This window comes from Nansenia antarctica (assembly GCF_963989245.1).
Source record: "Nansenia antarctica genome assembly, chromosome: 6".
Lineage (NCBI taxonomy): Eukaryota > Metazoa > Chordata > Actinopteri > Argentiniformes > Microstomatidae > Nansenia > Nansenia antarctica.
The window spans coordinates 4,708,521-4,733,520 of NC_137676.1; the positions used below are offsets into that span (position 1 = coordinate 4,708,521).

Below are 25,000 nucleotides of genomic sequence, written 5' to 3' on the forward strand. Positions count from 1 at the left end.
GTGTGCGTGCGTGCGTGCGTGCGTGCGTGCGTGCGTGCGTGCGTGCGTGTGTGTATGTGTGTGTGCGTGTGCGTGCGTGTGTGTGTGTGTTACCTGACCCCTCTGAGCCCAGGGGGGGTTCCTGACTCTCTCTGTCTGACTGCAGGTCTCCTGAGTGCCGTGACGCTGGACTCTCCTCACCTGCAGAGGCTGCTGCTGAACTGCTGCTCTCCTGTGGGGGCTACACACACACACACACACACACACACACACACATACGTACACACACACACACACACACACACGCACACACACACGTACGTACACACACACACACACACACACACACACACACACACACACACACGTACGTACACACACACACACACACACACACACGCACGCACGCACGCACGCACGTACGTACGTACGTACACACACACACACACACACACACACACACACACGTACGTACGTACACACACACACACACACACACACACATACGCACACACACACACACACATACACGTACACGTACACACACGCACACGCACGCACACACACACACACACACACACACGTGCACACGCACACGCACACACACATACACCCATGTAAGAAAACAAAACTTTTTTCTGAGTACCTGTCGCCTCAGGCTCTCTACGCCAACATGGAGGTCAAGGGTCAAGGGTGTGACTCACCTTCGAGCTGGCGGAGGAGGCAGGGGACAGACCCGGGGGCTGGGGGGGCGCTGGGCTGGGCCAGGTGGAGGGCACCAGGGTGAAGCGGGTGCCCAGGGCCCCCCGGTTGGTCAGGGTGAACGCCTGTGAAATGGTCTGGCCGACCACGTGGGTACCAAAGTCAATGATGCTGCTGTCCACAGCCAGCTGAGGGGGGCGGTGTGTGTGGGGGGGGGGGGGGCAAGATAGAAGACAAAAACAACCTGGATAAGCTACTAGGAGAAAGCATATTTATGTTATTTTGTGTAAAGTTTTACACAAAAAAGTGTGTCTGCCTCGACCAACGCAAACGTTGCACAGATATAGGCGAGGCAGTAAAAAAAAAAGTCTACTGTGAGTTTTTCCTCTAGCCTGAAGTAAGTCAGTTTAATCTTGTTTAAATCAGAGTGTCGTTGTAAGTATGTTTGTGCCTATTCTGCCTGAAGGCCAGGGAGTTGGTAAGACTGTTAGGAAACAGGCTATTCAGGCTAATCGGGCCAACTGGTTTTCACAACATCCTGTGACGGGTGAGTGTTCAAGTTAAGTGTGACAAGAACTATCTAATCAATTAACATGCAGGTTGGTATGACATTATGTTAACACTAGAACAGCCATGGGTGGCAATTTCAGGACCCTCCTTTCATGACTTTTCCTAGATATGTGCGTTCTACCACCCAGTATCCTTACATCAGTGTTTCCTCTATATGCATTTATTCGTGGCGGGCCGCCACGAATGAATTTCCTCCGCCACTAATTGATTCAGACAGCCCACTTTGATTCAGGCTGCGCAGAAAGGCAGTGAGTTATTATGACCGGAGAACAGAAAAAAAGCAGATTGAAGCTAGATCTCGTCGTTTGTGTTTGCACTGCAATCGAGACTGAATCGCTCTCAACAGGCGCGCGGCGCGAGGCGACGCGCTTTCAAAACAGTTTTGTGATTGGTCCGAATTTAGCGGGACATTTGGATTTCTCTTTTAGCCCGTCGCCGGTGCCTTTAATCCTGTATCCTAATCGAAAATGCAACATCATCAGCGACGACTGTGGGTTATTGCATTTACTACTGTTCTCTGGTTCATGTTCTTATACCAGTGCTCAGTATAGAGTATTTTAAATGAACATTCGTAATGTATGTCTCTGATGTTCATGGTCAATTAAATCAGCCTATTTTGTGAAACAAATAATGTTCCCGCTAATGGGTTAACCGAGCATTCTCGCACCTAACGTGCAAGCACCTAGCTTCGAACTATTCATAGCAATATGCGCGGGGCAAAAATAATCTATTGCCTCTAAAATCACCACGAACAGAACGGCGGAGGTACGGGTAAGCAGGGCTCATGTTGGTGTCCTCAAAGGTAAGAGTTGGTTTTCTTTAACTCAACTGATAGCATTACCTTGCTGTTGTTGTTTACCGAATGCTCCATCTGACTGTCACACTGTGATTTTACTTGTGTAAACAGTTAATGAGTAACGTTAGCCGGTTTTGTGCGTGTACTCTCATATAGGCCTACTTCGTATTGATCTTTCTGTGTGTGTGTGTGTAATGCGCGTTCCGCATGTTCCACTGCAGCTGTAGGATATATTGGTATTTGATCACCTTCTATATAAAATCACCTGCTCGGCTTTAATGACTTAACCGCTATTTAAGAAATTATAATTGTTGCCACCCTCTAGTTTGAAACTACGTCTTTGTTTTGAGCGCCAGTGCGCGTTTTATGCGCGTGCACGCGAAGAAAAAAAATCGCGGCGCGCTCTGCGCACGAAAGATAACCGCTCCGCCACTAATGTGAAAACTTCGGGAGGAAACACTGTTACATTTTTCAAAATCACATCAGTATAAGCTAGTATAAAGCTCTTTTGCAGTTTTTCTGTGTAGGAGGCAGGCTAATTTACAAGGTGGCCAACTAGTGGTCGTGTGTAAATCGCAGCTTCCCATTCTAAACACTATGGTCATTTGACCCCTGAGGCGGCTCTTATAGTAGGTAAAAAAAGGCACGGCTGTTCGAGTGTTAATGCTCTGTACAGTATACTGCTTCAGAGCTGATGGAAAACTCTGTTGTTGTTGTTGGTTCAGACCACAAGGCTGGAAACCAGAGGATAGACTAGCTCTGACGCCTGATACACCAAGTAAAAGATTCCTTAAACACAGAAGTTGCAGGTAATTTATTCGAAAAAAGATTATCCATTCCGACATTGGCCAGTGGAATCCTGATTGGTGATGACGAACGACGAATATCTTCACATCATATTGAATTACGCCCCCACCACCCACTCTGTCTGTTCAGTCAGGGCACTTACGTCAGTTAATCTCGTTTAATGAGATGGTAGTACATTAGGGTTGGCGTAATTGGATGGTTCCGCTCCGTATAACTCCCCGCCTGAAGTTTAACAACGTAGACATTTGTGGACCCCGGGAAGATGGGATGGGATCCTAATAAATCAAATCAAATCAAATCAAATCCGTCGTATAAGGCTGGGAGCCCATAACTTCTCAAAACCCCCCCTAGGTAGATTAAATCCAGAGGGTTGTCGGGCGCTTGGTGGCGTAACGCACTAAGCATCGACTATATAACCGCAGGCTTCCCGGTTTGACTCCGGCCGCGGACATATCCTGCATGTCATCCCTTCTCTCTCTCGCTCTCACCAATCCTTCCTGTCAAATCTCTACTGTCTCTATCGCAATAAAAAGAAAAATATGAGAGAGACTGCCCCACTCAGAAAAAATAACATTTTTCTCTATATATACGGTCCAAGCGGGAATCGAACCCACAACCGAAAACGTTTGTTAGCGCAATTCTCTACCAACTGAGCCACAGAGAAATAGAGCTCACACAACACGCTGTGAAACACACATGACAGTCAGACTCAGCGGAGTGGCACAATCTGATAAATGACAAGGAGTAGGGTAGTAGTGTACTGAGGAGTGTACTCACATGACACTGCCTCTACAAGGAGTAGTGTAGTAGTGTACTGGGTAGTGTACTCACATCACCCTGCCTCTACAGGGAGTAGTGTAGTAGGGTAGTAGTGTACTGGGTAGTGTACTCACATCACACTGCCTCACGGTGCATCTGAGGGGCACAGCGAAGGGGCCGGCGGCTGAGGCAAACTGGACCTCCCCCTCCAAGCCCTTGTTGATCTGGAAGGAGATCAATCAATCAATCAATCAATCACATTTATTTGCACAACACCTTTTTGTCACAAAGTGCTTCACAGTATAAACAATGGTTTAACAGGAAACTCCACAGGAAAACAGCAAGCCAGAGAAGAAAAAAAAACTACCCCGTGCACAGTGGCGTGGAAAAACACAGCAGTGGGAAGGAATCCCTATGGTTAATACTGGACTCAGACCGACTCACCAGTGGTTGAAATATGACCTGCATGTCACAGGCCATCCCCGGAGACATTGGACCAGGAGGCTGGAAGCTGAAAGAGAAGAGAGCGTTAAGAGAACCGTTTAACCCCACGACGCAATCCAACAAAATGTGTTTCCTCAAAAGAGGAATACAGCAGAGCCGTTGAAAACACAATATGGTCTTCTACAATAAACACATAGTTCAGATGGGATATTTCAGAGCTATTATTATATAGACTGGGGGTGTGATAATGCTCATTCTTGATATTCAGTTCTATTGCAGAACCATTTACAGAATGATTATGGAAGGCCAGTACAATTTATATAGGGAGATTGAAAAAGCAATATAATATGAGCGTGCGTGCATGTGTGTGCATGTGTGTGTGCATGTGTGTGTGTGTGTGTGTGTGTAGGCTCTGTAAGTGCAATATCAGTCCTAAAATAACAAAAGAGCAGTAAATATGAAAGGGATGCCATGCACACATAGCAGAAGAAAGGCAGACTGGCGGAAACACACAGCGCCATATTGTACATTCTCCACGAGAGATAATCTGTCATAATTTGAATACTGAAGGATAAACAGTCTCAAGGGGAAAAGAACGACAGGAATAGAGAGAGCGGGGTCAAAGGTTAATGTGATGCTGGTAGAAGCACAACACGCAACATCAGGAAAGAGGAAAATCAGCTTTGATAAGAACTGTGATACAAACGTAAGGAGCATGTTTTTTGAGGAGCTGTTATTGGGTTATTAATAAAACACCTGGTATTGCATACAGTTGCGTACCGATTGTTTTAGGGTTTTTTCACCTCAAGGTGAAAAACCAAACCAGTATCAATTCTATTATTATATTTTTTTTTACATTATTATAGTGCAACACGTGTATTCGTCAGAACATGTATAAGATAGCATACAGCTCACACATTGCCCTGGAGCACTTGAGACCGCTCCAGCCGTGAAAGTATACAAAAGGCTAGCCGATCGATACCGCGGAGCGAGCAGGCAGCAGAGGAAAATCAATAGACGGACAGCACTGACTTGGAGAATAGCTACCGTGAGCACAGCGGTACGAAATGGCCCATGGGTAACGACTGTGGTAGTAAGAGAAATTCCATACAACCGTATGATTACAGTACGGTTCAATAACCGCGATGATTAGCTATATCCTGCTATCATGCTGCTATCATAGTTGGGAGTGCTGAAGGCTGATATTGCAATCTAGCCTCACTGGATCACAGCTCTTCAGAAAATCTGTCAGGGTTGGCGGTCGGTGGTGTGTCCCTGTTTGTGGTCCTCTCTGTGGCTCAGTTGGTAGAGCATGGCGCTAACAATGCTAAGGTTGTGGGTTCGACCATATATACTGACAGATGTATGCACTCATTGCAATGTAAGTTGCTTTGGATAAATATTGGCATATTGGTGTACCTCTCTCTCTCTCTCTCTCTCTCTCTCTTTCTCTCTCTCTCTCTCTCTCTCTCTCCCTCTCTCTCTCCCTCTCTCTCTCTCTCCAGAGCTTGGGAGTCCAGGGAGACTAAGATGTCAATCAAACCTATGTATATATCTTGTGGTTGGGTCCAGTTGTTCCAACTGGGAGTCAGATCAGAATGGCATCATGTCCCAGTCCAACGACCTGCTGTGGGCCTGGAACCGAATGAAAGACTCCAAAATTGGGCAAGCTTTACGGGCAGCACCATGGCGCCGTGATGGGACACTCACATCTGTTAGTGAAATAACAGGGCCAACACTGCTGATGAATGAAGAGGCTTCACCTACAGCAGCTGACGACAGCCCCTGCTTTGAATAGAAACCGCCGGAAAAGCCATACATACATACATACGAACGCACCAAGCCATTCTTTCTGGGTCAGAGAAAGATGATGCAAAAGCAAAAAATATATATATACTAGCTTAGGGGACAAAAAAAAAGGGACAAAAAGAGAACAGTTCACCAGGGATTGAATGTGGATGGAGACCGAATTAGGAGACAGTGTGGTGGCGGTGTGCTGCGCCTGTAAATGAGGCCAAATGTACAGTAGGACTACAGATATATCCGGGGCCTGTGGGAGCTCGAGAGATGTCTCTCTCTTCATGCGTTTTATTATCCGTCCTCATAGTTGAACACGGACTGATCCCACCAGATCAGTCAGTCAGTCAGCACAATGTATTTAATCAACCCTGAAACGCTGTGTCAGACCATGGCTGCGTGTGGTACTGTGGCAGAATGTGGCAGGATATGGTAGGATGTGGCAGGATGTGGCAGGATGTGGTAGGATCTGGCAGGATATGGTAGGATGTGGCAGGATATGGTAGGATCTGGTAGGATCTGGCAGGATATAGTAGGATGTGGCAGGATATGGTAGGATGTGGCAGGATGTGGCAGGATGTGGTAGGATCTGGCAGGATATGGTAGGATGTGGCAGGATATGGTAGAATGTGGCAGGATATGGTAGAATGTGGCAGGATATGGTAGGATGTGGCAGGATATGGTAGGATGTGGCAGGATATGGCAGGATGTGGTAGAATGTAGCAGGATGGTGCAGGATGTGGCAGGATATGGTAGAATGTGGCAGGATATGGTAGGATGTGGCAGGATATGGTAGGATGTGGCAGGATGTGGCAGGATGTGGTAGAATGTGGTAGAATGTAGCAGGATGTGGTAGAATGTGGTAGAATGTAGCAGGATATGGTAGGATGGTGCAGGATGTGGCAGGATATGGTAGGATATGGTAGGATATAGCAGGATATGGTAGGATGTGGTAGAATGTGGAGCCTTGTCAGAACAAGAAGCCACAGAAACCAGAGAGAGAGAGAGAGCAGCCACACCACGTAATATTGTGAACGGTGTGTCAGGTCCATTTCAGGACCATCTCAGGCTCCAGCTAGAGCTTACAGGATGAAAAAAGCATAATATTAAGGGGATGTCAGTCAGTCAGTCAGTCAGCCAAAAGTCATTTGCAGCAAGTGCCAAAATAATAGCATTAAGCCATGAGAACGCTGCGTAGGCTTGAGTGTAGTAGAGAGGGTCTTTGGCCGGGGTCTACCTAGCGTGTGTGTGTGTGTGTGTGTGTGTGTGTGCTCCCAGCAGCATGGCTAACGCACGGCAGTAAACAGCTCTGGCACACGCAGCTATTCTGGGCGGGGAGAGGGATGGGGAGCCATTTTTAGACTATCAGGGGGCGTTGGAAGGAACCACGGTCATGTAGAAACTGGAGCATGTTCTTGGTGAAGGTTTCTCCTCTCCTGCTGAACTAATAAGCTGATTTTCAGTTAGTTAGTTAGATTTTCTAGTGGTCGTTGAAGGGTGGGAAACATCACTTCTTTTTCACATTGTTTTCAAATGACACTTTGGCCCGGATGGGAAAACGGCTGTGGTGTTTTACAACGTCTCATCAATAATGTGGTAATGTTAGGTGATGTATGGAATAGATCTTATTGGTTCTCCTTGCAAACAGCTCCTAATTTAAATGATATATAATATTACTACTACTACTACTACTACTACTACTACTACTACTACTACTACTACTACTACTACTACTACTACTACTACTACTACTACTACTACTACTAATAATAATAATAAATGCAAATTAGCTGACGCTTTTATCCCAAGCGACTTACTGTCAATCTAAGTGCATGCATTTTTTTGTACTGTATATATGGTCCAAGCAGGAATCAAACCCACAATCTTGTTAGCTCCTTGCTCTACAGCTGAGAAGTAGAGCACAGATTCAACCTCTGTATCTTTCCTTGGTGTCCTGGGAGAGCTGCAGGTTGTTGTTCGTGAGTACAATAGATAGATCACATGGTCTGTCTTTCTCTCTCTCTACCTATAATTTACCATTGAGGGTAGAACGTAACATGTTTCTATGAAGTATTTGCCTTAATATGCCTGATATGTATACAGTATTATTAAAGGATCATGTAATTCAATTTATTTGACTACTCTTGAAATTAATTCCATTGCCAAACCTTCACATTGTAACTGCCAACCTAAATAAGTCGTAACCGATTCTCTAGTTTAGATAAGACATCCTCAGTGCAATAAAATACAATATTATATGGTACAATGGGGGTGTTTAAAAAAAATACAAAATAAAAAAGCAAGCAAGAAAAATACTGTCATGTTCAGGAAAAAAAAAATCGGAGTCATCTGTGATATGTGTATATGTTACAGTACATGTGAGAATACGGTACATGTGGGAAAACTAGGGTTAGGGTTAGGTGCTACGTCGACTTGGTACATGCTGGCATGTCTAACCCTAACCTTAACCCTAACCCTAACCCTAGCACCTAACCCTAGTTTTCCCACATGTACCGTATTCCCACATGTACCGTAACATATATACTATTCTGTGTATCATTCATATGAAAAATACTGTCTTTAACCCCTGCAGAGCCACAGTCGGGTCACATAGGGCTTACACACCGGCAGTTCCTTCGCGTGCCGAAACCTCCGAACGTTGACGCTGTCTGGCGAACGATAGACTGGTATGAACGCGGGCTCGTTCGCCAGACAGCGTCAACGTTCGGAGGTTTCGGCACGCGAACGCGAACCGGCGTTTGGAAGTGCCGGTGTGTAAGCCCTACGTGTGGTGGCCGGTGTGGTCCGGCCGTCAACATATCCTGTTTCAATGCCCTAAAAACATTATTATTATTATTATTATTATTATTATTATTTTAATTTTTTTAAAGAAACTGTGTGGTGTGCAAAAGAACTGCGGGAAGTAGTGACTGGTCTTTGTATTGGGTAAACAAAGGTCAAGTGGGCGGAAGGGGCCTGGGGAGGAGGTTCCACCACCAGTGACTCACCAGTGCTGGAGGAGACCCCCTACACACCAGTGTAATAGAAACACTCATCATCCTTCTCTGAGTCATGATCGCAAGTGACATCCCGGAGTAGTGGGTGAGCTGACTGTCTCACTGAGAGAGAGAGAGTCACAGTGCACAGTGTGTATGTGTACGTATGAACGTGTGTGTGTGTGTGTGTGTGTGTGTGTGTGTGTGGAGGGTGATTCACGCTGACAGACCCAGAGACACTAGGCTCCATTTAACCCTGCGGCCTGGGAGAGACTTAACTTGCTCAGGCAGAAAGAGGAGAGGAGAGGGCCCACATAACCGCATCAAGTCACAGTGGACTCACTGGAGTGTGTGTGTGTGTGTGTGTGTGTGTGTGTGTGACCTGCATAGTATAGGTTTCTCCTTAAGTTGTGGGAGGGAGGGAGGGAGGGAACAGCCTCAGGAACAGAGGTAAACAGATGACTGACTCAGCATCCAGGTATAGCATTCCTGGATAAAGCAGGTGTGTGCTATATGAGAAAACTAATAGCATTGGGGCAGCAGGTAGTGGAGAGAGGCCGGCTAGCAGTCGGAAGGTCACTGGTTCGATCCCAGCCTCAGGAGAGAGCCGAATGTGAGCTGGTGACTGGCATCGTATCTAAGGTGGCCTACCACAGCCGGTGTGCCCTTGAGCAAGGCACTTAACTCCTAATTGCTCCAGGGGCGCTGAATAAGGCTGACCCTGTGCCTAGAGCAAAAAAAATAATACATGTCTGTGCAATGACCAAGGTTGAATCTTATTTTGACCCAGGTCTAGTGCATAGGCCTGTGAAGGAACTATGTTTTTTATTTTTATTTTATCGGGAATTGTAAATTCAAATCACTTCCTGAATAGACTGAATTGAATGAATTTAAATCTAATTGACCCCAATCCTGGAACGTACCATGACGCAAACATCTAAGAGAAACGCTCACCTTATGGAAATGAAATCCTTCAAATCCCTTCTGACACCAAGTAGCTTGCAGTAGTTGGTCGTGTAACTGACATTAGTTAGGACGACCTTCTTCTTGTAGGTCTCTCCCACCTCAAAGTCCTGCAGCACGTCAAGTGAAAGGGGTTTCAATGCACAGATAGAGTACATGAACTGAATTTGTACATGTACGTTACGTCCTGCATGACTATATACAGTATATTGCGGATTACGGGGGGAAAAAACAATGCTTTATACACAAGACATAGCAATCACATAGCAGTGACATAGTAGTCACGGTGACTTCTAGAGCGATGTATACCTTGAAGAGGACGACTTCTGGTTTGCTGATGAAAGGTGGGCCTTTGAACTCTTTCCCCTGTAGGACTTTATTAGGAGCCGTTACAAGTTTCCCAACAGGTAGCAGGGCCATGTCCTGCTTCTCAAGTGCCTTAGAGACGGCCTCTCCACCAGGGCTGCTCTGGGGAACCAGGGAGAAAATCAACATCGATTCAGTTCATATATTTCGACTTTGACAAACGTCTTCCTATTGACATAATGCAATTGCAGTGCCCCGCGTAAGTACTGGTACAGTGAAGCTTTTGGCTCTAAACTCAATTTACAATGCCGCAATAACACTCCTCCTCCGGCTGGCTCGATCTGGGTGATCAGAGTCAGGCTGGAGGATGTTAAATCTTACCTACTGTATGGTCTCAAATGTCTATGTTTCTATCTTTATTTTGTATTTGTATCTATTTTATTTTTCGCGTATTATTCAATTGTCACTTTATGTTGTTGTTGTTGTTTTGTGGTCTGAGCTGTTGCTAACGCCTGAATTTCCCCTCGGGGATCAATGAAGTACCTACCTATCTATCTTTCTTAAAGTAGAGACTCTCTGCTTTCACTCAAGGGTATTTGTGTATATATTGGATTCACCATTAAGAAATGACAACACTTTTTATTCCTAGTCCTGCCGATTTCAGGGTACCACTTAGACAAACGCTTATGTTGACAGCATGGCAGTAATTTTCTCCCTAAAGAGCTGAATAATTTGAGGTGAATCATTTGATTGAGCAATTTTCTGCTGAATGCCTCTTTTCTTATAACATCAACCTCCAAGCAGTTGCAATTAAGGAAAGTAGAACGACAAAAGCGGTCGTCATCAAATCATCATCATCATCATCATCACCATCATCATCATCATCATCATCATCACCATCATCATCATCTTTATCCAGCAGCCGCCTCGTTGTATGAAGGAAGTAGCACCATTTGGCTTGCGGTCCTTTTCTCTTGAATGGGACAGTGAATCAGTATCCGTATATAACAACTACAGCCCAATATCCAGTGTGTAGTGTGTGTTACGGGGACACCATTTACTCCCAACTGCGTGTTAAAACATTTTCCGCATGACTTCTCGCACACAGAACCATCGGCACTGCATGTCCTGTTCCGTTGGAGGCTTCAGAAGCACCAGCGAATGAGAAGTGATGTGTGTCGCTACTGATCTCAGGAGAGGCGGACAGACAACCCACTGCTGCTGAGAAGAACCACCATCACTTTATTACTTTATCAATGCAGGGTTACTTATTCTACATACCTATGTTACTTATTATTATTATTATTATTATTATTATTATTATTATTGTGTTTTTTGTATCTGAATTCTGCAATGTCGATGTTGAGGAACCAAAGCCAAAAAATGTTTCACTTTTGGCACTTTTGCTCCCAGTGAGCGGGCCGGCGCCTTGCGTGGTAGCTTGCCGCCATTGGTGAATGCGTGTGTGAATGGGTGAACGAGAGGCCGTTGTAGAGCGCTTTGGATTAAAGGCGCTATATAAATGCAGTCCATTTACCATTTAATTTAAAGCGTTCAGTTCAAAAGCTGAGCCTAGCCTTGGTTGACTGGAATAGAACTGTCCTAGCTTGCGATTTACATCACTTATTATCTCACTTTACAAAAGGTATCATGGATCGTTAGGGATTCACTTTCAACCTCTTAGTCACCTCTTAATCTGAGATGTGAAACAAAAAACGATGTTTGTCTAAAATGTTCAGCCATAGCCCCGTCCCTCTGGAATGCCCTCCCCAACCACATCAGACAGGCCAACAACCTGCCAACATTTAAACAGGCCCTCAAAACACACCTCTTAAAGCTTGCCATCCCCAGGTAACCCCAGCACTACCTTAATTAGCACTACCTTAATTAGGCCCCAATACTTTTTATTTTTGGGTTCTTTTTATTATTACTACTCGATCTTTTCAACTTGTAAAGCGTCTTTGAGTGTCTAGAAAAGCGCTATATAAGTCTAATGTATTATAATTATTATTATTATTATTATCATTATTATTCAAATTAAAAAGGAATGGACTTGACTTTGAACATGACTAATGTAAGTCATTGAATATGAGACTTATTTAGCGGTCTGTTGAGGGTCTGGGTCATCTCTGTGGTACCTGGTGTGTCTGGGCCCACAGGCCGGTGAACTCTGGCTGGGCCAGGCTCTCTGTGAGGCCCTGCTCCTCCTCCAGCTCCCTGGCCTCTCCCAGGCTGTCCTGGTCTGAAACATCTGACGAGGAACTGCTGTCACTCAACACAGAGGTGGGACGCTCCTTTAAAAACAACACACACACGCACGCGCACACACACACACACACACACACACACACACACACACACACACACACACACACACACAGACAGACAGATAGACAGATAGACAAACAGACATAGACAGACACAGACACAGACACACACAGACACACACACACACACACACACACACACACACACACAGACAGACAGATAGACAGACAGACATAGACAGACACAGACACAGACACACACAGACACACACACACACACACACACACACACACACACACACACATAATAGAGAGGGTGTCATTTATCTTATTTTTCGCAAACTGGCCAAGAAACAAGCTGAGCTCATATTCTTCCATTACAAGCCAGGTCCAGTTCGTGTAGCCAGAATAATAAAAAAACAAAAGACATTTCTCTGAATTCATGTCAGTGATATTTCCACTCACCCGTTTGGTTTTCTTCTCTGGTTCTGACGGATCGAGGCTCCGCAGGACCTTCTCTCGAGATCTCTCCTGGCCAGCGGCCCGCTCCAGACCCACCGGGGTGGGGGGGAACAACAGAGCTCGGTGCCTCTTTCGTCTCTCCAGCAAATCCTCTTCCAGCATCAACTTTGAAACGATTTCCACCCTCTTGGATTTCTGTTTATCCTCAAATTCCCTGAGAGCCCCCCCCGCACGCACCCCCGCCCAAACACTCATTATGAGGGAAAAATAGGATCACATTTCCTCAATAATGCAATTAGGAGGAACATTACCACACAATAATATTATTAATCTGTGAGAGAAGAAACTTAGAAGTAGCCTACTCTTTCTTTCTGTGGAAGTCCTGGAGCTTGCTCTGCTGGTGCATGTGCTTGGTGCTGTTGACGCCCTGGGCCTGCAGTGACTCTCTCAGCTGTCTCTCCTCCTGGCCCTGTTTCTGGGCCTGGGCCTTGGCTCGTGTCTGCTGGACCTGTAAGCTTTCCTTGAGCGACACAAATACTAGTGTTACATTTACATTTACATTTTTTGGCATTTAGCAGACACCTTATTCCAAAGCGACTTACAATCAATACATTTGAATACTTAGCATGTGAATCATCAGTCCACCATTGGTAGCAGGAAGAGTAATCCAGCTCAGGCCCGGGGCCATTGATAGAAGGAAAAACCTTCTCCTATCACCTTCTTCTAAAACCTAGTTTTTTTAAGTTTTTTTTTACACTGGAGAAACAGAGAAACAGTACAAGGGGGGGCAATATAAGTTCTTAGGGACACAGTAGAGGGGAAAGCGGGTGTCTTTAGGAGACGTAGTGCTGAGGGGCAGAAGATCTCAGAAGTCTCAGGAGGAGCAAATACTAGTGTGACTGTATCTTTTATTGTGTCTGTCTACATTGTAATTAATGGCCAGTGCCATCAGCCGCTATGAGGACAAATGTCAGGGGAATGAAACGTATTTTTTAAATCTCTATCGTTATTATATTTACACTTATGTTTTTGTCTGTCTTGTCCTCGCACTTTGTTTATTGTTACGCACCACCAGACCAGAGCAAATTCCTTGTATCTGAAAACCAACGTGGCGATGAATCTGTTTCTGATTCTGATTATTTCACTATGCCAGCATTTTAAGTAGAATAACTCATTCGTATTGAATGGTAATATGAAAACCCTTTTCTATTTTCCATCCGGCTGCCGCTGGACTCTCAGGGGACACGATGCTAGGATGAACGTCGACGCTCTTCTCACCCGGCAGTTTACCTCTGCTCAATGCCCAAACAAAGGCCAATGCCCATGTTGTTGTTCATTTCTTTATTAGGATAAACCCCTTGAGATGCATCATCTCGTTTTAGAGAGGGTCCTAACATAATATTACAATCATAACAGATATGACATCATAGACCAACACGACAACATCTCATCTATCCTCACTTACAAATGAATTGCATTTGTTTACTTCTCTATACCTGTCTACTGTCTTCATTACCTATCACCACTATTATTATTATTATTTATTTATTTTTATTTATTTATATCCTTCGTCCTGGGATGCACCACTTGGGATTTTGTGGGGTGGGGGGGGGGTTATGTTCATGTTTTGTGAAAAAAAAAAAAAAAAAGATGAAAGGTATTGATTTTGTATATCTACCTTACTCTCAATAAAAAGAAAGTAAAAAAAACAACAACAAAAAACAAGGGCCAATGCGTGTCATGTTCCCTCTCAGTAGGGGTGCTGCTGCCTACCTGAGTGGCAGCGATGTTGGCCTTCAGCGACAGGACGGCCTGCATCTGCTTCTGCCTCTGCTCTCTGCCCTGCTGCTCCTCCGCAGCCTCAGCTGCCTGCCAGGACGCGTGAGCTGCCTGCTGACGCATCCTGGGTGAAACAAGGAGCATTATGGTAAATGGTAAATGGACTGACTTTTATAGCGCCTTTATCCAAAGCGCTTTACAACGGCCTCTCATTCACACACACATTCACACACCAATGGCGACAAGCTACCATGCAAGGCGCCGGCCCGCTCACTGGGTGCAATTTGGGGTTCAGTGTCTTGCCCAAGGACACTTCAACATGTGGCCAGCCGGCAGCCGGGGCTCGAACCGCCGATCTGCCAACCTTGCGATCATTAGACGGCGGCTCTACCTCCTGCGCCACAGCGGCTGCATTATCTTATCTCATCTTATCACTCATGAAGAAACGAGGGGGAGGACCAAGGTTGTTATCAAAGGTTTACATTTACATGTTTGGGCATTTAGCAGACAACCTTTATCCAAAGCTATTTTTCACGACAAATACATTTGTCTAAGTAAGTGAATCATCTATGTATCAGTCATCGTAAGAAAAAGTAATGTATGCTAGGGCCAGGGGTCCATTGGCAGTCATAATTCTAGAAGAAAGCAGAACACTTATGAGATATTCTGTCTCAAAGTTATAATACATGCTGTATGCTTATGTGTTTTTGGCCCATGACTGACCAGTTAGCGACTCTGTTATGAGTTTGTTAGCTAGGTCTGTTACCTGTGCATAGCTTAGTAGTTAACCATTCTGGGCTCATGCTCATAGGCACTGTAGCCTGTTTAGCTTGATAAGCAGCTCTGACACAGACCTCGTAACGGTCTGTTTCAGGTAGACGGCAGCTTTCTGGCGGCCGGCCTGGGCCTGCTCTGTGGCCCTCTGACAGAGAGCCTCCTCCTCCCTCTGCATGGCTGCTTGCCTCCTGTCAACACAGACCACATTTATATCACACCAATCTGAGCAAATTAAACAACACAACGAAATTTGAATATTTTATAGATGTATATATATATTTTATTATTTTATACATTTATATATACTGTATATATATATATATATATATATATATATATATATATATATATATATATATATATATACACAGAGGGTGTACTTGATGTTATGGAAAATGTAATAATTTTTTATGTACACACATTTTTCATAAACTCTACGTTGGCCAAGCGATGTGATGTTATTTAGTTTGTGCAAAACATATATCACTCAATATCAGTCACAACCGCTCCAAGAAAAATCTCATAAAAATCTTGTTTGTGTACAAAAATCGATAAAGTTTGTGTATGTTTTGATTGCACTGCCGATGACAGGTGGAGGTGTGTTTACATGTTGAGGCGCTGCGTGCTGAGCTGCAGGCCCCGGGCAGCAGAGGCCTCCTGGTGCAGCCGCGCGGCTCCTCTCTGGGCCTGCAGGGCCTCGTGCTGCTGCTCCTCCTCCTGGACCTCCTGGCGGAGGAGGGAGAAGCGGCCCAACTCCACCTCCACCTGACACAGCTTCAGTCTGAGAGGGGCCGGGGTGAGAGGGGCCGGGGTGAGAGGGGGTGGGAGGAGAGGGGGTGGGAGGAGAGGGGGTGGGAGGAGAGGGGGTGGGAGGAGAGGGGGTGGGAAGAGTGGGGGTGGGAGGAGAGGGGGTGGGAGGAGAGGGGGTGGGAGGAGAGGGGGTGGGAGGTGGGGGACAGAGAGAGAGAGAGAGAGAGAGAGAGAGAGAGAGAGAGAGAGAGAGAGAGAGAGAGAGAGAGAGAGAGAGAGAGAGAGAGAGAGAGAGAGAGAGAGAGAGAGAGACAGAGACAGAGACATTAGGACACACAGAATTATAAGAACATTGATATGTTTATCAGCTGACCTATATATACCTATATATGACCTATATATATATGTATATATTATATATGTATATATATATATATATATATATATACACATATATATACAATTATAAATCATATTAATGTCTGTGACCCTACAGGCACACAGGACAGTCACTCTGGTATGAAGTCTTGATCATGATGGTGGTGTTGAACTCACTCATGCTCCCTCAGGGTAGCGCTAACATGTGACTCAATTTCCTCCTCTCCCAGCAGCTGACCACACAGGCGCTTGTGCTTCGCTCGCAGGCGAAGTAAGGATGCACTGCAGGAGGACGTCACACAGGCACACAGGGTCAACGTTTTAGATTAGATTCAACTTTATTGTCATTGCAGAGTACATACAAGTAACAGACAACGAAATGCAGTTTAGCACCTAACCAGAAGTGCAAATAGTGATATATAAAAACATGATAGGTACAGTATGGCAAGTACGGTAGTTAGAGGTATAGGAGACGATAGTAGTAAGCTATGTACAGTTAAGGTAGCTATGTACAGTATGGTGTATAAAGATGTATAAATAGAGGCTATATCAAAAATATGTATCATACACTGGTCTCACTGGAGTGGGTTGAGAGGTCCTCCTTGTTCTGATATTGACACAAATGAAAGGCCCACTCCAGTCACATGTCAACTTTTGCAGCTGAAATATGATTTATTGAGCTTACCGGTACCTATGACGTTCCACAATGATTTTTAGTCAATTGTTTTAGTAGTAATCTGTATTATTTTAGCCTCAAGTTCCTAATCTCCAGCTGTCTCCCAAAGTGAAAAAGTCACAAGCAGTGACGTGGATTTGTTCAATGGGATGACTTGCCTTTGCTAGTAGTAGTCGGAGTGGAGTGACGTAGGTGTTTGTTTGGATGGAACTAACCCCACCTTTCTGTTCCGGTATGAATTTTTAGACAAATGCAGAAAGAAAAACTACCGCTGGAGTTCACCATTGAGCATTCTATTTTCCACCATCTACACAGAATGTGTGTTGACGTGTTTGTTTCTACCTACCTGTTGTCTTTCTGTTGCTCCATCTCCTCCTCCACTGCATCCCTCTGCTTCTCCAGCTTAGCAATATTGAGACGGCAAACTCTCAGCTCCTCCCTGGAAACCACAAGGCAAAAGGAAAAGACCAAACATTAGGCTACAGCTACGACCCACCATGTCAAACGCTTTCAGCAGACATTCAGCAGACGTTCAGTTCGAGAGCATAGAATAGCCCAATGTTCTCCATGCAATCTAATGAAGTGCGACATGACAATCTGTGACTGCGCTGAATAGCAAGAACAACGAATTATGGACCATTATGGCCCAGGCCAACAGTATATTGGATAAAAGCCAAGTGTGAGAGAGAGAGTGTTTTTATGTTCTCTTATTTAGATACAACCTGACCACATGGGTCACAATCTATTCCCTGCATACAGTCTATTGCTAGTTTATTGAGTTGTATTGCGTCTGGGGAAAATTACAAACACTTCATTGGTTGCATCACAGCTCATTGGGTACTTAATGACTTGCTGTACAGGCGAAGGGAAAAAGGGGAAAAAAATGAGGAGAGTCATTCTCATGTTTCCTCCTTGGCAAAGATTTTTCTTTGAATTACTGAGTCAATTCATACAGATATGGCTCCTTCATTTCGGGTAGTAGGAGTACTGTAGATTAGACATTGGGTTGATGTGTTCTGGTTGAAGGTAGAAAGATACAAAGGTCTAGCGGTTGCCAGACGCAGACCTGGCTTTCAGCACGTTGTGCTCCTTCTGTCTGTGAAAGCAGTCCAGCTGGTCCAGGTTTCGTCTCAGTTGGAACATCCGTGCGGTCTCAGCATAACTCTTCTTTCCGCTATCTCCATCCCCCACCACAAGGTCGACATCCTTGCCCTCCCTTCCAAAAGATCCAAAAGGAATTGTTTAGTGAGGTTTGAATTGAAACTGCAAACCCATGGCTCCCTGGTCCTAGCACAGGTTTGTTTTTCTTATGATGACTGATGGATTAGATGATTCACTATCTAACTTAGACAAAACAATGTATTTGTGTGTACGTCGCTTAGGATAAAGACGTCTGCTGTTGTCTGTCTACAATTCAAATGTAAATGTGTGGTGTGGTTTACGTGCAGTCATGTTACATCATACTGTATGTGTTAACAAAACGGAACACTGTCATTTGTAAGAGGCTCTTCTATTCATAGAGACACAGGTTACGGTACAGTAGTACAAGAGGAGAGGAAAGCCAGTAGTCATGCCAACGAATGAGTGTGTTGTGGAATAGTCAAAGTTGGATGAAATTGGGCCTACATGAATTAAATCCCCTGCATTAACCTCGAAACCAACAGTGACACCCACCAGTGAATAGACGCATCTAGGACTAATTCTGCCAATAACTCTGCATCCGTTGGTGCTGGATCCTCCTCTCTGAACGTCTCCTCTCCTGTCCCCTCGTCTGCGTTAGTGTCACAACGATTAAACGATATTAAAATTAAAAACGATAAAACGATTAAAGATATTAGCTGAGAAGTTAAGAGTTATTACGACAACACATGTAGTGTTAATCCAACAAACATTAACAATTGTGGGGGAAATTACATGACTTTTATAATAGTCAATATTAGTTTATAATATGCATGAATACCTGTGTAGGGCTCGTCAAGATAATGATCAGTGCACTGAACTTAACATGGAAAACCCTCTGGCTCATAACAAGACACAACACTCGCAAACACTCACCCCCTGTTTCTTCATCTGTCCAGGTGGTGGGTAGGTTATGTTCAGACGGACAGGAGAATTCTGAAGGACTTGAAGGACTATCCATATTTCCTGTTAAGTTCAGAATAGATTTCAAGATCCTTCTGCTTGTTTATAAAGCTCTCACTGGCACAGCACCAGAATATAAAGACCATTCATTCATTCATTCATTCATTCATTCATATCTGAAAGACCTTTTGCTAGCATATCAGCCCAATAGAGCTCTCAGGTCTTCTGCCAGCATATCAGACCCAATAGAGCTCTCAGGTCTTCTGCTAGCATATCAGCCCAATAGAGCTCTCAGGTCTTTTGCTAGCATATCAGCCCAATAGAGCTCTCAGGTCTTTTGCTGAGCATATCAGCCCAATAGAGCTCTCAGGTCTTCTGACGCTGGTTTTCTCTGTGTACCACATGTACAAAAGAAGAGATTTGGTGAAGCTGCATTCTCATTTTATGCACCCAGATTGTGTCTTCACTACCAGTTGACATTAGGGATGCAACCTCAGCAAATATGTTCAAGTCAAGACTAAAAACCCATCTTTATAATATTGCCTTTAAATGACTAAATAATTAAATTGTGATTATATAATGACTGGAGCACTTTGAGCTGCAACGTTTGCAGGAAAAGCGCTATACAAATAAAAAGTTAGTATTATTATTATCCATCCCTTGCAGACGTCCATTAGACCTACTGTACATTAAAAACAACAACAAAACAACAAAACATTGAACAACTTGTGCTCAGTTACAACGGGGCGGTAAAAAAATAAAATAATCCATAAATGCAACGCATAGTTCAGGGGAACTTTTTGTCGTTTTAGAAAAACACAGCGATATAATCCAGCACACCTGCGCATGCGCATGTAGCAGTTGACAAACTAGCTACCGTTAGCTTGGTGGCTAACTAACTGTTATCACACTAGCTTAGATGGCAACCTCGACATTTATAAACAGCTGCGCAGAGGATGTCGTCGTTATTAAAGCACAACGGACTAGTTGGCATCTCTAAATTGACGTGTGGTATTACCTTGAGTTCTTTCAGCAACTTGCAAGTCGCTAAATGTCTAAGTTAAAGTGCTTATCTAACGTTAGGCTACTCTTTTACTGCTGTTGTTGGAAACTTCAAGCCTCCAAAGTGTTTACCGTTGCCATGGACACCGTGGGCCCGTTACTCCACCTTTCCCCCCCTCCCCGGTGGCGAATCACGAGTGCTTCGCCAACCAATCAGGTAGCGGTATTGCCCTGTCTTCCCCTACCATCCTAGGTTTCGCAAATTCGCTCCCCGGTGCACGCGCTACAATGTTGTTGGACACCAGCAGAGGTGTCAAAAGTATTCACATTCATTACTCAAGTAGAAGTATAGATACTATGGTTTAAAAAGACTTCTGTAGAAGTTGAAGTATCAACTCAAGCTTTTTACTCAAGTAAAAGTATAAAAGTACTGGTTTCAAAACTACTTAAAGTATAAAAGTAAAAGTAATGTAAGGGGGAAAAAATGCCATTAAGGACAAAAGCTTAGGCCACGCCACAGGGGCCTATAGTGCACTACCCCACCTCCCCCCAAAAAAACATTTTTCTAAAGGCCATAATGACTATTATGTTATTATTAAAATGTTAATGTTGAAAAATTTGGGATGCACTTATTTCAGACGCATTTATGCCCATTGAAAATGAACACATTTTAGTACAATGCAAATACATTAAAGAACCATATATGTGTACTACTGAGCATTAACATGTGAACACGGAAGATATGATGACTAGTTGCCTAAGTATTGTAATGGTGCAAAAAGTCAAACGTCAAAAGTCAAAAGTCAATAGCCTTTATTGGAACTGTGAGGGCAAAACCATAACAAAGTAGTGATTCAATATTTCCTGAAAAAACACACACATACACACAATCTACATCAGCATCAGAGTTACCAATAAGCTTTGTTCAGCCGCAAAAGCAGCAGGTTCTCAAAATTCTTTGAGCCAATGCATGCTCTTTTTGGCCTGAAGATCAGCCCTGCGACACTAAACAGTCTTTCACAGGCTGCTGAGGCAGGGAGTCCCGTATTAAGTTTGAGTGATAGCTGGCACACAGCTGGGAAGGTCTTCAGTACCTCTACTGTGTCTCCTGGGCACCCCAGGTACGCATCCAACTGCTGGGACGTTTCAAGAGGGCCGGTCTTCTTCAAGGAGGAAAAGAAGTCCTCTTCCTCAGACGATTGGGAGCCCTCACTGAAGTGTTTCTCGTCCTGACAGTCCAAGTGGCTTCTGATATAGTGAAGGCCTGTGGAATAAAAAACAAAAATCATGACAATTTAGACTATATGGCAGTATTGTAACTGTGTATTGGATAGTGTTGTGTGTGTGTGTGTCATTAAATGTAATTTCAAACTAATTTCACTGTCTTCATAGAAATTACACATATTAAGCGGAAGTGAGACACTTACCAAGTTTGAGGATATTTTCGTCACTTGTCCAACAGGTCTTAAATTTGGGAACTAGAATGGCTGCGGCTATCAGTTCTGGATCTGCAAGCATCTCTCCGAAGCGTTTCTCAAGGCCTGAAAGAAGTGCAGCAATCAAAGGCTCACAGAACTTGGAGGCGACTTGAAGGTGCTGTAGCTTGGTCCTTAGCAGAGTTATGGTGGGGACCAACCATCCCATCTGCACACTGGTTTCTCCCTGAAGAACATCCAGTGCCTTTGCAACTGGGCTCATTGTCTTCGCATATTCTGCAAGAAATGCAAGTTCCACTGGAGTAAACCTGTACAAAGAAGAAGAGAAAAACACAACATGGAACATTAAGTCTACTTGATGTAGCACCTTCAACTGGAGGAACTGATCATTAAAAAGGAAAAATATTGTCATCTGAGACTTTTAGAAATGAAGTTGTGTTGCTACAAATCACATTCATAGTAAATATGGGGACTGCATATTGGCATAGTGCATACGTGTTCTACAGTATTCCAAGTATAAAACTGTGACTTAATCTATTGTTAATCACTTCATTAACTGTAAGGCAGAAAAACAAGCACTTACTTGGGTGTATCTAGTTCACTGCAGACAGCTGCAAGGGCTCCCTCGCCTTGTTCTCGTGTTATTCTCACTATTCTTTCTACGGCTGAGAAGAGTGAATTCCACCTTGTAGCAACAGGCCTTACGAGTTGGAGTTTGCAGTGGTCTTCAATTACTTCAGATGCGGTGGTTGATCTTGAACTTTTATTCCACAGGCTAGAGCATTTGGCAAATGTGGACCTTGACACGCGCTTGTACAGTGGGTTGACCTCTGCTTTTGAAGCATCAACTGTGGACACTAAATTGAGGAGGTGGCAGGCGCAGCGATGGTGCTTGGGTAGCTGGTATTCTAAGTAGTCATCTTCTTCCAACAGGGCTCCGGCATCAACAAATTCAACACCCTCAAGGCTTTCCTCTTCTTCATCGTTATCATCATTTTGGCCACAATCATCCTCTTCTCCATCACCCTCTCCTACAGGTTCAGCATTGTTGTTCTCGTCAGTCTGCCCATAAACTCTGAAGGCTTTCAGGAAGTTTGATCCGTTGTCAGTTGTAGTGCGAACAATCTTCTCTCTGACATTGAATTCTGTGTGAATATCATTTAGGGCACCAGCCAGGGCAGAAAAGGTATGTGACCCTTTAAGTTGCTTGCATGCCAGGGCAGCACAGGATCTCTGCATGGTCTGGGGGTTAAACCAGTGCGCAGTGACACCAATGAAACCGCGACGGTGTGCCGTCCAGCAGTCTGTTGTTGTTGCTATGAACTCAATTTCACTAAGGGCAGCTTTCAGTTTTCTTTTCATTTCAACAGAGGCCTTTGTGACTTTGTTAACAACAGTATTACGCGTCATGACATTCGTATTTGGCTGAAGATGTTGCACAAGGTCAATGAAGCCCTGTTGCTGAACAATGTGTGGTGGGTGCAAGCCTTGGACAATGAATTTGAGGACTACTTCATCCACACTTGCCTGGGACACTCTTCGAGCCTCCCACAGCTTGGTTTGTTTGGAGGGTGGGGTCAAAGAACCTTCAGTGGATGACTTCCTTTTGAGGGCTGTTGAAGAAAGTTGCGTGTACCTCTCTAGACGAGTGGGGTGTTTCTTCTGTGGAGAAAATGAATGCACAGGCACAGATTGAGATTCATATTATTTCTCTCAAACCACAAGCTGAGACTATCTAGGACTTCCGCTGTATTAAATGTCACGCTGGAAGTTCATGAATGGAGGTCAGACTACAAGTTAGGGAGCAGTTTCACTGGTCTATGCAATTATGTTGAGCAGACCAGAATATTGCCACTTAAAGCTGTTTTAGGACCACAAGCAGCTGCTGGCATGACTGAAAAGTAACATTATTGTTAATGGCACACACCGCGCACATTTCTTCTCCCGTGGGAACATAATTAACTCTTTACAGCAACAAACACGGTAAAACTCCGACCTCAACACATGAAGGATTACAAATGAAACATTGAATCATAGCCTACTGCTAGCAAGCAAACCATGGGATGTTCTTAGCCATAGCAAACATTGCAAATTTACCATTAGTACGTTACTAGGTTACTACAAAATGTCGACTGATAATAACAAACTTTCAGCTTACCTCAATATGCTTTTTCAAATTAGACGGTGAGTTTTTGAAGGCCATTAGCTCGTGGTACTTGGGTGCGCAGAGCTTGCAGCGCATTCGAAAGGAGTTGTTTTTGCATCCAACCATTTCAAAAAATTCTTCCAGGTACGGCCAGGGATGGAGAAGGGTTGGCTGATCTTCCTGGCTATCAACCTGGTTGATGCTGGTGCTTGGTTGGGACATTTCGCTGTTATTTTGAGTCTCTGGCACGGTCACGGACATCTTTGGCTACATACATCTGCTTTCCTTGCTGGAGTGTGATTTGTGTCATGTGCAGCAGATGGAATGCATCTCGTACAAACCAATAGGGTGTCGGAATGGTATAATGTTTATACTTCTTGTCACAGCTCCGCCCCTGGTTCATCAGACGTCGATCAGTGAACGATTAAGAGCGCCCCTGGCTCATCAGACATCAATCAGTGGACGATTAAGAGCGCCCCTGGCTCATCAGACGTCGATCAGTGAACGATTAAGAGCGCCCCTGGCTCATCAGACGTCGATCAGTGAACGATTAAGAGCGCCCCTGGCTCATCAGACATCAATCAGTGGACGATTAAGAGCGCCCCTGGCTCATCAGACGTCGATCAGTGAACGATTAAGAGCGCCCCTGGCTCATCAGACGTCGATCAGTGAACGATTAAGAGCGCCCCTGGCTCATCAGACGTCGATCAGTGAATGATTAAGAGCGCCCCTGGCTCATCAGACGTCGATCAGTGAACGATTAAGAGCGCCCCTGGCTCATCAGACATCAATCAGTGGACGATTAAGAGCGCCCCTGGCTCATCAGACGTCGATCAGTGAACGATTAAGAGCGCCCCTGGCTCATCAGACATCAATCAGTGGACGATTAAGAGCGCCCCTGGCTCATCAGACGTCGATCAGTGAACGATTAAGAGCGCCCCTGGCTCATCAGACATCAATCAGTGGACGATTAAGAGCGCCCCTGGCTCATCAGACGTCGATCAGTGAACGATTAAGAGCGCCCCTGGCTCATCAGACGACTTATCTGGATAGGTTTTTTTTGTGTGTGTTTTTTTTAACGATGAAAAGCTGTAATGAAAACAAGCTGAAATGCAATAGGAGTAAC

At 44.5% G+C, this 25,000-nt stretch overlaps 1 protein-coding gene across 1 annotated transcript in view; it reads right to left on the reverse strand.

Moving 5' to 3' along the window:
- Window positions 1-20,144, reverse strand: part of cfap74 (cilia and flagella associated protein 74) — a gene marked incomplete at both ends in the record, with an annotated part of 57,933 nt that extends 37,789 nt beyond the window's left edge. Inside the window, 16 exons of the mRNA XM_080533523.1 lie at window positions 94-220; window positions 684-869; window positions 3,748-3,837; window positions 4,058-4,124; window positions 9,805-9,923; window positions 10,123-10,281; window positions 12,258-12,413; window positions 12,852-13,062; window positions 13,211-13,368; window positions 14,622-14,751; window positions 15,482-15,592; window positions 16,012-16,185; window positions 16,710-16,814; window positions 17,555-17,647; window positions 18,275-18,424; window positions 20,131-20,144. Of these exons, the coding sequence (XP_080389649.1) occupies window positions 94-220; window positions 684-869; window positions 3,748-3,837; window positions 4,058-4,124; window positions 9,805-9,923; window positions 10,123-10,281; window positions 12,258-12,413; window positions 12,852-13,062; window positions 13,211-13,368; window positions 14,622-14,751; window positions 15,482-15,592; window positions 16,012-16,185; window positions 16,710-16,814; window positions 17,555-17,647; window positions 18,275-18,424; window positions 20,131-20,144 (2,050 nt within the window). The remainder of the gene's footprint in view (window positions 1-93; window positions 221-683; window positions 870-3,747; window positions 3,838-4,057; window positions 4,125-9,804; window positions 9,924-10,122; window positions 10,282-12,257; window positions 12,414-12,851; window positions 13,063-13,210; window positions 13,369-14,621; window positions 14,752-15,481; window positions 15,593-16,011; window positions 16,186-16,709; window positions 16,815-17,554; window positions 17,648-18,274; window positions 18,425-20,130) is intronic.
- Between the last annotated feature and the right edge of the window lie 4,856 nt (window positions 20,145-25,000).